This window comes from Penaeus chinensis, chromosome 30 (assembly GCF_019202785.1).
Source record: "Penaeus chinensis breed Huanghai No. 1 chromosome 30, ASM1920278v2, whole genome shotgun sequence".
In the NCBI taxonomy this organism is placed as follows: Eukaryota; Metazoa; Arthropoda; class Malacostraca; order Decapoda; family Penaeidae; genus Penaeus; species Penaeus chinensis.
This window is the reverse complement of record NC_061848.1, coordinates 8,214,359-8,227,005: the sequence shown is the minus strand read 5'-3', so window position 1 is coordinate 8,227,005 and position 12,647 is coordinate 8,214,359. Positions and strand designations below refer to the sequence as shown.

The 12,647-nt window shown below is 33.5% G+C and overlaps 1 protein-coding gene across 1 annotated transcript; it reads left to right on the top strand.

Moving 5' to 3' along the window:
- The first annotated feature begins 988 nt into the window (after window positions 1-988).
- On the top strand, window positions 989-12,223 carry LOC125041349 (leucine-rich repeat-containing protein 58-like). Its single transcript, XM_047636223.1, has 4 exons — window positions 989-1,850; window positions 7,133-7,349; window positions 7,620-7,821; window positions 8,741-12,223. Exons 1-4 carry the CDS (start codon window positions 1,174-1,176, stop codon window positions 8,938-8,940), a joined length of 1,296 nt encoding a protein of 431 aa, XP_047492179.1. The 5' UTR covers window positions 989-1,173; the 3' UTR covers window positions 8,941-12,223.
- Window positions 12,224-12,647: the final 424 nt, after the last annotated feature.

Here is a 12,647-nt window from a genome sequence, read left to right as displayed (position 1 = left end):
ATCCTTTCCGAAAAGAAGCGCATCATCGATATTAATAACTGGGTTCCAGGATAATGAGCTTGAGGTTATACTGGCTAATTTCTTCATTGTTTGTGGTGTGTACGTGCTTAAGTCCGCTCGTGGTTGCGTGCGTACGTGCATGCGTGCACGCACGTGTGTTTGTTTGCAAGTCTGTGTGTGTGTGTGTGTGTGTGTGTGTGTGTGTGTGTGTGTGTGTGTGTGTGTGTGTGTGTGTGTGTGTGTGTGTGTGTGTGTGTGTGTGTGGGCGCGCGCGTGCGTGTGCGTATGTGTGTTCGTCGGTGTGTGTGCCCATGTGAAAAAGTACTAACGTAGCCCCGACACGAGTCAGAGATGCCAGTTCACAGTGAGAAGTCATATATGGTAGCGTATTCGATTAGCTGAATCACCGTTCTTCAGATATACGATGGCCAATAATACCGCTTAATAACAGCTATTCCATGTCAATTGTAATCTGCCAAGAAGAGTCTACATTGCATAGACATCGCTAATGACGATTTATATAAATATCTGTGGGGGGGGGAAATATCTGTTAATGTCTATTTCTTTTCTCCCCCATCAGGGCATCATCATTGCGAATACACTTCATGATGTGAAGCGTAACATCGTTTTCTTTGCTCATTTCTCTGAAGGAAATGTCTAGGGTCTTCCGATGGTGCTTTCTAAGTTAATGACTCTGTATTGCTGTAATTCTAACTATAATAGTTAGATACCTTTATATCACGTGTCCAGCACGACCATAGTTGAGGCATCACAAACTCATCACGTGATCATTTACACAATAACTGTACATCTTGGAAATAAAGTATCTATAACGCTAGAACTCATAAAAAAAAAATTTGATCATTAATCTGCACAATATTCGTACATAATATATTCAACTTTATATGTCGCACAGACGAAAAGAAGTTTTACGTAAAGAAAAATATACCTGATAATTTAAGAAGGTGGCATCCCTGCGCTGTGACGTAAACAAACATTGATGTTACTAAGCAGTCGGGACGCGAAAGAGCACAGTCTAGGTGGACTATGCTTGGGAAATGTTGCAATGCTCGCGTACTCCATGGTTATCGCACATGGAATGAGTTCTAGTGTGTACTGTGACGATTTCTTTTGAAGTATTTCGGTTGAAGAAGGTGTCAAACAACCGGCAAGATGTATTACTCTTCGGAGAGTTCGGATAGTGAGAACACGGCGGAGTCTCATAGCCTGGACTTCTCCTACCTGATGCTGGACACGGACTCTCTCGCGATGCATCTGAGGAACAGCGTGCGCGAGCAGCAGCTGAACAGACAAGAACAGGTCAAACAATTCGTTACGGCATGTGATAAATCAACGGAAACTAGTCAGTCGAACTGTGATAGTGGCACAAGGCCGCGGAATTCTGAGCCTAGACAAGATATGGACTACATGATGGCCAGACTAGTCGTTTCTTCTGCCAAGGCTGACGACCAGGACGAGGATAGTGGTTGTGATGCAGTCACTGAGAAGTTGTTCTTGCAGCACAACATGCTTTTAACATTACCCTTTGAAGTAGTTAAGTTTACCAATCTGAAGATGCTAGATCTGTCTAACAACAGCTTGACACATGTGAATGACTTCGTGTTGCATCTTCCGGAGTTGCAAACCTTGTATCTCCGCAACAACAGTTTGACAGATGATTCACTACCTAAAGAACTGTCAACTCTCTCAAAACTAAGAGAACTTAATCTGAGCGGGAATCAGTTCACTGTGGTGCCAAGCCAACTCTATGAGATGAGTACGTTGAAGTACCTGTACCTCGGAAACAACATGATAACAGAAGTCTTACCAGACATCAGAGCCATGCAAGGGTAGGTTATTAAATCAGGTCTTATTTATTTTATAGCTCTTTCATGTCATTTTTATCACTTTTCTAAACCTTTCACTCGAAATTGACTTATTAGTAAGAATGAATATTTAAGGGGTTGTTTTGCTCCTGACTATGACAGTATATTGATTTTCTCAGTATACACGTACTATGCCATTTTCAAATATTATGAAATATTAGAAATATATGCAATACTTTATTTTTCTGTTATTTAAAAAGATTAAAAAAAAAAAACAATAAAGAAAAATAAAGCTTTAGATATTGAAAAAAAATTCAGAAAAAAATTACATCAGAAGTTAGAGACCTTTCGTTCCCAGACTCGTGATGTGCATGCAATCTGGCGTGTTTGATTAAGATAAGGTGGAGAGAGGAATGCAGAAAGGTATTCTTAGCATTTTCTGTTTCCTCATAATCCTTGGGTTCTTCCTACACTTGATCACCTTTACATTCATTACTCTTTACATTTAGATGTCTAATCAAATTGATCCTTTTTATTTATTTGTCTATTAATTTTTTATTATTTTTATTTACTTCATTTTCATCACCTTCATCTTCCTGTTTATCTTTTAATTTTCATTGTTGATTTAATTTTTTTATTATGATAATAATAATTATTATTATTATTGTAGTTTTGTTGTTCTCGTATTTTTTTCAAATAATGATGATAAATAACAGTAGTAATGATAATATTTGTAATGGTATAACTACTAATAAATTGTATATAAGATAATGCAAGCACCAAAATTATATTTATTATTGTTACTGTTGCTACTGCCGTTGTTCCTGATCTTATGAATACTTTTATTCTTATTATATTTTATATCATCATTACTAGTGACAGTAGTAGAAATTTCTAGTAGTACAGCAGTAGAAGTAGTATATATTAGTGCCATTATTAGTATCCTTATTATTATTGTTGTTATTAGTATTGTTGTTAGCTTTTTAGTAATGTTATTTTTATTATTGTTATCATTATTATTATTATTATTTTATTATTATTATTGTTGTTGTTGTTGTTATTATTATCGTTATTATTATTATTATTATTATTATCATTATTGTTATTATATTTATTATTATTATTTTTATTATTGTTGTTGTTGTTGTTATTATTAATATTATTATAAATATTGTTATTGTCATCATCATTATCATTGTTATCATCATTTTTAAAATTATTATCTTTATTATCAATATAACTAGTACTATCATTATCATTATTATCATTAATTATTATTATTATTGATTATTTTTATTGTTTTTTTTTCTTTTGTGAATTTGATTTTTATTTTGTATTTTTTATTTCTTATTTGTTATTATTATTATTATTATTATTATTATTATTATTATTATTGTCTTTGTTATTGTTATTTTATTATTAGGAGTAGCATTAGTAGTAGTATTAGTACTACTACTAGTAGTAATAGTATTAGTACTAGTATATGTACTAGTATTCTTGATGTTGTTATTATTATTATTTTTAGTAATGTTTATATATATATATATATATATTGTTATTAGTATTAGTATTGGTATCATTGTTATAGTTATTATTATTTTGCAATCATTGTTATTGATATTATTATTATTATTATTATTATTATTATTATTGTAATTATTATTATTATGGTTATTATTATCATTATTATTATTATTATTATTATTATTATTATTATTATTATTATGGTTATTATTATTATGGTTGTTATCATCATCGTCATCGTCATCGTCATCGTCATCGTCATCATCATCATTAATATTGTTATTATCATTATCATGACAATCATCATCATTATGTGTATTAAACATTTTTATTATTTTATCAATAGTAATGGTATAACTTTTATTATAATAACAGTATTATTATTATTGTATTTATGATTATGAATTTATTATTATTATTATTATTATTACTATTATTATTATTAATATTTTTATTAGTATTACTGTATTAGCTATTATAGATATTTATGTTTTTACTGTAATCTTTATTATCATTATTGTTATTATTGTTATTATTATTATTATTATAATTATTATTTTATTGCTATCATTATTATCATCATCATTAAAATGATGAGAATAATGATCATTATTATTATTATTATTATTATTATTATTATTATTATTATCATTATTATTATTATTGTTATTATTATTATTATTATTATTATTATTATTGTTATTATTATTATGATTATTATGATTATTATTATTATTATTATTATTATTATTATTATTATTATTATTGCCATAATGATAACAGTAAGGATAATATATGTTAGACTATTATTATTATTTTCATTGTTGTTATATTTGTTATTGTTATCATTGTTGTTATTACTATTATTATTATTATTATTATTATTACTATTAATACTATTATTATTATTATTATTATTATTATTATTATTATCATAATGATAATGATAAGGATAATATATGGTAGATGATTATTTTTATTTTCATTGTTGTTGTTATATTTGTTATTATTATAATTGTTATTATTATTATTATCATTACTATGTGATATAGTCATCTATATTTTTACAGTTATAATTATCATCATGTAAATGTATTGGGTATGTATGTATGTATATATGTATCAATAACTATTTTTTTATGGTGAGTAATGATGTTCATACTGATCAATATCTTTATAATCATTATCATCATTACTTGTTTCTGGGTTGTTGATATCTCTAATAATATAATTTTCGTAGCATTATTATTTCGTTATTACTCATGTTATTGGTTTCACTAGACTATATATCACTAATTATGATCAGCATAATAGCTGTTGTATATGACCCATAATTAAGAGTTTTGATTATATAATGATTAATACCGCTGTACTTACTCATTATCATTATTGACTTATCACCATTACTGTAATTTTTATTTTGTCTCAAACAGTAACACCTTTCGTGATCACAGTCTTTAAGGAATGATCAAGGTGATAGTCGTGATAACCGTTGCCAGTATCTTGTCGAGAAGGGATGAATGATTTGTATTGATTTGATTATCTATTTGTTGAACTTCGAACCTCAACATCATGGGTATTTGGTGCTTATGGTGTTTGTGGGTATGTGTTTATATAATTTTTTTTTTTTTTTTCTTGTTCGTCTCTCTCTCTCTCTCTCTCTCTCTTCTTATTGTGGTGCTGTAATAGAGAGAGGGAGAGGGAGGGGGTGAGGTCGCCTATTGAGAGATTTACGAGCTGTCTAACCGACTCAACTGTTAGCAACAAGGGCAGTGTTCATGAAAATAGAAATAAAAAAATAGTGATGATATGCTAATAATTGTATTTGATCATAGCACAAACTCTTTATATCTACAGACAGGTTTATACTAGTGATCTTGTTAAAATCAAGTTCGAATATTGTAAAACCTTGTTATTAACGCTTCATTGGTTGTGTATCTTGTCCTTCCAAACAGCACGTACCGGCCCTTGTCACGGGCAGTAAGCTAGTAGAGAGGAAGATAAAGGTGAGGGAGAGGGAGAGGGAGTGAAAGAAAAAAGAGATGAAAGAGAAAAAAAGAGATGCAGAAAGAGAAAAAAGAGAGGGAGCGACATGAAAGAGGAGAGGGAGAGGGAGAGAAGACGAGCGAGTGAACAGGCGAGATAACATAGTCCCCATTCGCTATCTGGTTTCACAGCCGAATTATGTTTCACAAGGTGACGCGGTTCTCAAAATTCCCTATGCATTAGATTTCCTGATTTTTGCGCGGTCTTGCCGTAATTAAGAACACACGTTCTTTTTCATCTGTTTCTCTCCCTTACACATTTACGCCGACGCATCAAGTCAGAGATACGAAATCCCCGAAAGCGAACAAAGTTCATTTATATGAGCGTCCGAAGCTAAGTGGCACCACTATAACCACTTGGGTATAGTCTAGAACGTCAACTCTAAGATTTGTTATCTTATATGCACTATATACTATAGTTTTGAAATTATGAATTTCAAAACACGTCAATTCTACCGGTTATAAAGAACAATTTCGTATTACCATTGGGACAAGACCCTACTCTAGTACAGGTCATCCAAATCGCAAAATTGCGCCTTGGATGTCCAGGAAGGCGACACTATCCCCCGTCTCGGAAATTTCCTCCAGCTGCCTGGCGTGTCTGCTGTGAAGGCCTTGAGTGGACTTGCCATGGGATGGGGGGGGGGGGGGGGTAAGACCCTTGGGTACACTGGCGATAGTCTCGCTTGTGTCAGTGTCTCTTCTACTAAACATTGGATTGCACTGCCACTCCTGCTATCCGAAACGAGTCACATATAGTAAACTCGTTTTTTATGTACAGCTTTTGGGGCTCGGGGAGCAAGCAGGTTATCTCCCTTGTGGTTGGGGCGCTGCGCACTCACTACGGAAGTAGACCCTTGGCAGGCAGACAGTCTTATCTGTGGCAATGATTAATTGCAGACAGGAAGTGGTTGAGCGCTACCTCTATGCTCGTTTATTAGCGCTGAAACAGTGAATTTGTCATGGAGAGTGCTTGTTTCATGTTCGACCTTCGAAACATGCACAAACAAAAATTTCGCCCCGCAGAGAGATGTAGCGAGTGCATGGTCACAATTCCCAGAATAAACGCGCATGATCGTTGTCGATGCCCTTGTTTTTTATCGTTCGTCGGATTTTTTTTTCTTTTTTCGGTAGATCATTGGTGAATGGAATAAGAAGACAAAAGTGTTGACTTCTATAGATATACAAATGTCAAGATAGAGTGTATAGCTTCCATTTTTCTAAAAATAGGGAGAGCCTTGAACACCCAAATTTTTGAACATCACTATCCTGTCTGATTTGTGTAAATGTCTGCTGTGGGTGAATGCATATGCATGTTTCTATTGCAGCATATTTGGTTGTATAAATAATGTGTATAAGCAATAGCTGGAATGTATAATTTGCTCCTTCTGTGCGTACTTGTTTGTTTGTAGGTATATATGTCCTATTTTCTCGTTTGGTGTGGGTTTCTGTTCGTACATCTTTCAATATCTAACTTCTTATTGGTGCCTGGATGCGCATTTGAATGTGTGTTGAATGTGTGTTTATATATATATATATGTATATATATAGACACACACACACACATACATACACACACACACACACACACACACACACACACACACACACACACACACACACACACACACACACACACACACACACACACACACACACACACACACACACACACACACAGAGTATTTGCTTATATATTTATGAGGTATTTATATATTAATCTCTTTACTCTTTCAGATTGCAAGTGCTTCATCTTGGGGGAAACTGCCTGGAGTCCGTCCCAGATGAGTTGGGGGAACTACAGCAGCTCGGAGCACTAGTGTTGTGCGACAACCGCCTGTGTAATCTTCCCCGAGCAATCTCAAATCTCACACGCCTGCGCTCTCTTCTCCTGCACAAAAATAATCTGTGCTGTCTTCCTGTTGGGGCCGTCAAGCTAAGAAGTTTAACGGAGGTAAGGGGTCTCTTTGCAGGGCTGAAAATGTTCAATTTGATTTTTTGTGATTTTATTTTCATGTCTTAGGGCTTCTTGCTTTAGTTGGCCTATAATCAGAGTTATACAAATAGCTCTATATGCTACCTAAAGGAAACTTAAAGATGAAACATTATGTAATAAATTACGGAGTGAATATATGTCTTTGCTTGAGAAATATCAGTGCAGTCTAGTAAAAAGTCTTTATGATATTGATTGACATTGATAAATGATTTCCTAATTTTTCCATAGTTGAGTCTTCGAGACAACCCCCTCGTCACACGGTTCGTCAATTCTTGTGCACGGGAACTCATGTACAACTCGCCCACACTGCTGGAGCTGGCTGCCCGGGTTATAAAGCTGAAGAAGATTCAGTATACAAATGAGGATCTCCCACAAACCCTTATTACATATTTGAGTTCCGGACAGAGATGTGTAAATCCCAAATGCAAAGGTATGTCTCTCTCTCTCTCTCTCTCTCTCTCTCTCTCTCTCTCTCTCTCTCTCTCTCTCTCTCTCTCTCTCTCTCTCTCTCTCTCTCTCTCTCTCTCTCTCTCTCTCTCTCTCTCTCTCTCTCACTCTCTCTCTCTCACTCTCTCTCTCTCCCTCTCTCTCTCTCTCTCTCCCTCTCTCTCTCCCTCTCTCCCTCTCTCCCTCTCTCCCTCTCTCCCTCTCTCCCTCTCTCCCTCTCTCCCTCTCTCTCTCTCTCTCTCTCTCTCTCTCTCTCTCTCTCTCTCTCTCTCTCTCTCTCTCTCCCTCTCTCCCTCTCTCCCTCTCTCTCTCTCTCTCTCCCTCTCCCTCTCCCTCTCCCTCTCCCTCTCTCTCTCTCTCTCTCTCTCTCTCTCTCTCTCTCTCTCTCTCTCTCTCTCTCTCTCTCTCTCTCTCTCTCTTTCTCTCTTTCTTATATTGAATATATTAGAAGAAGAGGTTTGGAGATAGAAGTAGAGGGAATGAGCAGAGGAAGGCCCAAAATAGGGTGGAAAAATAGGATCACAAACAAGAACGTGAAAATTTTGAATGAGGAGGAAATGAATAACAAAACTTAAGTGAAGACGGGTCAGAAATAGCGATCTTATATAGGAATGGGATGAAGCCATTGCAAATGAAGATTTAATAATTCTATGGAACAATAATAATTATGCCTATAAATACATTGCTACAAGAAGTAGATGAGAGAGAGAGAAAAATTATTAAAAGGCTGGAATGGCCCTGTTTTACATAGTTGAAAAATTCTTAGGTTAATGTTTTAGTGTTGAATTTATGGTTCTTCATTTACCAGTACATTTATTTAGAAGTTGTTCAGCATTCGGTATGATTGTGATTTGCATGTTACACAAAGTGATCAGGTACTAACATTCATATTTTTTCAACAGGCATGTACTTCACATCCTGCGTGGAACATATAAAATTCGTTGACTTCTGCGGAATGTACAGAGTGCCTTTAATGCATTACCTGTGTTCGTCACGTTGCTCCTCTAAGACGCCAGCTTACTACCGAGCATCATCTTCAGAGTCTGAGAGCGAAGAAGATGAACAACCAGCTGCTAGAATGAAGAGAGTTTTGCTGGGATAAATTTGATCTGCGAGTGTTTTGCAGCCTAAGACTTGTTAGACTGCATGTGATGGGAAAATGGACAGTTGAGAGGTAGTATTGAGCCTCATTGGTATTGAGATAAGTGAAAAGTCCTTAGTGATGTGTGGTGTGTTATACCTTTGTTACAGATGATGGTAGAAGTGATTAAAGACTTATTGCCAGATAATCTCAAGGGGTGGGAGTTTCTGATGAAGAGAGATTGTAGCTGTGTTCATGTGGAAAAATCCATTACTGTTTGACCTATCTCTATGGTTCCAAGTCCAATATGGAAGACTAGATTTACTTTTTTAATGCCTAATTGTTTGCAGTATTTCATCTCTGATTATCATACATCTGCCACAAGTTAGAGTAGAACATGAAAAATACATGATATTCAAAGAACATTTTTATAATTGTTTTATGATATGAAATATGATATATGTGAAAAGGATGTGATTCATCAGAATATGTGTACTAAAAGTTTGGTAGCAAAGCATTTTTTTTTTTTTTTTTTTTTTTTTTTTTTTATTGCTTATACAGAAAGGAATATTTGTTATGTCACATTACAGCAGAATAGATTTCCATAACATAAATTCTCAGGAATGAGATTGAACCATCATCACTCTCTCTCTCTCTCTCTTTCTTTCTTTCTTTCTTTGAATTGCAAGTGGAAGTAAGGAAATATCACTTTTTCTGTCTAGTCTTCAAATATGAAGAAAACAGTAAATTTAATATTTGATTATTTAAAATTGGAGTTTGTTCATTGGTAGCTATAGTTCATGTACAAGTTATCAATACTGTGCAACTTTATTTTGAATATTTTTTTTTTTTTTTTTTCAAACAGTTCTGTCAGTGAAGGAAAAGGTGAAGTCATTGCAACTAATCCTGTAGTGAGGAATATACACTGAGAGAATTGTGCATATGGTCTTACTCTTCCAAGTCAGTCTTTGTTAAGCAGTTTCAGATAGAACTAATATAAACACAAATTACAGTCCTTACTCAAAAGTGCCAAATTTTGCTAGAATATGAATAGCTGTAGATTTAATTATATACATATATATGTACTCTACGTATACATAATTAGGATGATAATGAAGGTCATTTGCTAAAAGTATACTGCAGTGGAAAGTAGAACTATAAAACCTTTAACATTGTCATTCTCTTATAGGTCAGATGACATCAATATGTCAGGTCAACAGTATTGCAAGAAAATATATTTTAATCAGGTATTAAAAGTATTTTCTCAGATTTGATAAGATTTTTGTCAACTTTTGGATAACCATATTAGTTGGAAGAGCTTCTTTTAAGGTGCGGTTACGTGGGAAAGATAACATGTAGGGTAGTAGCACCATGTGCATAGGCCAATATATTCTCATACACACACTTGGTCTACTAGATTTAATTTCTCTGAATTAACCTGAGATGGTGTCTCTTCTGAACAATTCTGTCCATGTGCTTGAACCCAGTTGATGCATGTAGGAATCTGCAAGAAGAACAACAAAGGGAAGTGCAGGAAAACACATGAATATGCCGAAGGACTTTTTACATTTACTGCTTCATCAGGGCATAGTAAATGTAAAAAGGCCTTCGGCATATTCATGTGTTTTCCTGCACTTCCTTTCGTTGTTCTTCTTGCAATTGGTTCAACATGAATTCCACATGTAGGAATCTGCAACATAATGTCCACATCTTAGGAGAACTTTTATATTATCAGAGATTTGTTAGTGATGAAATGCTCTTGTGACCGTGCCTTTAGATAATGCTAACTGGTTTTTGCTTATGTTTTCTTTTCATCTCATTTACCAAAAGTTTTAGTGTAAACTGCCAGCTGTGTGTATTTCAAATACTATGCAAGTAATTGATCACTGCCAACAGTAACTGTGGAAACCTGAGTGGAAAGCTATGGGGTGGTAACTTATGATCACAGTAGAAGTATTTTAATATGTTCTTTCTGTGTTGACATATTAGTTGTTGTTTTTTTTGCAATTACTCTTTTGACATGTTATATAGTGAGAGTTGTAGGCTATTAGGATTAAGGTATATTTCAGAATAACAGCAAATACATTTTTGTTGAGTCAGGCATCAGTGTGGACACAAATACAAAGAATTTTTTCATTAGAATTTCATTGTTTGAAATTTATAACAGTCGTTATTTTATAATTAGAATTACATTTTCATTTATATAACCAGTAACTGCAATTAACAATAATTGAACTATTTCAACTAGTTTGAACTAGGTATTGCAGCAAATCTTCAAAGAGGCATATTTAATATCTAAGAACACTGAACAGAACCAAGAATCTACATGTTCCCCACTTGCCCATCATCTTTAGAAGTTTGATTATTTATGACAGTTTATGGTAATCACACATTGTATGTGCTGTTATCTTCTACAGTTTTTCAGTGTAGATATGTCTGCAAACAGTCTTCCAATTTTTCTTGTGTCGATTAAAACCTGAGCATAAGTAGACATAGTAATCAAATAATGTCCATTTCACCCAACATCTGCAAGCTTTAATAACATTAAAAATAATTGATTATGCGCATAAAGTTATTAATTAGGTAAATTTTGAGATAGTGAAAAGGAGTTTCTGGTCATCAGCTAGTACTTACCAACCAAACACCATGAATATGAATGGTGTCAGAATCCTCATAGATGTCATATTTATCTTCTGACATGAAGACGAAATCCAGAATGATTAGAAAACTGTTGTCTCATCTTTCATGAAAATTATTTTATGTATAGTGGATTTCTCTGTCATTGCATCTACAGCAGTTAAAGTTCAGTCATTCATGTTTGGAGTGTTTATATTTTGAACAGTATTAATTTTTCTCAGAAAGAAGATAAGAAAAATATAACTAGTAGCCTAAAACTCTCAAAATTTGCCTTCTGTAACCAGTGTTCTGTATCATTCCTTCATATCTGTTTTTATGTATTTGTATATTATTTCAACCTTAACTGTATCCAATTTGTCATATTTTATAGTGTTGTTTTATTACTCTTAGGCTAATGTTTTTGAGTTATGGAGACATATAGTAAAAGTTATATTTTATTAGTTGTAGAAATATTACACCGCTGTTTTTCACCAATAAGGATGAAAAATAAGGAACGCATACTTTGTAAACTGTGATTAGGGAATTATAGAAATTTATTAGTGATAAAGAATAAATACTAACCATTAAGACAGAAATCAAACATTATTTGTATGAAAATGTATTGTATATTTTTTCTTTTCTTTTTTTTTTGATAGAAAAGAACAAAATAAACAATTTAGTTTTTCTACCCTGTTTTTACATTTCCTTCTGACTGTTCATGCTTACTTCAGGGATATTGGCTGAATAGAGTTCATCATGGTAAGTAAAGGTATAAATGGGAATGAATAAATTTTACAAACAAGAGATAAGATGGCATTTTGATAAATGTAATTCCCGTGAACTTTTGATCGAAAGGCGTCTGTTCTATTTGTATTCTAATGTTATTCATCTCTATTTATATCTTTTCTACAGATACAGCAGATTTTAGTCATTTTAGTATGATATAACTGATAAAATATTTGTGCAAAAATCTAGTTAAACTTTATAGAATGTGATAATTGAACATAAATATGCAAATGCAATCATATGACTAAAATTCATCTTCATTCTACATATAGTTTATATGATTCATATTTTTTGTTACATGCATCTTCCAAGGATGTAGTAGGTGG

Coding starts and splice junctions, on each gene's coding strand:
- LOC125041349 (XM_047636223.1), top strand. CDS start 1,174: ATGTATTACTCTTCGGAGAGTTCGGATAGTGAGAACACGGCGGAGTCT. Junction 1,851..7,132: donor GACATCAGAGCCATGCAAGG/GTAGGTTATTAA, acceptor TTACTCTTTCAG/ATTGCAAGTGCTTCATCTTG. Junction 7,822..8,740: donor TGTAAATCCCAAATGCAAAG/GTATGTCTCTCT, acceptor TTTTTTCAACAG/GCATGTACTTCACATCCTGC.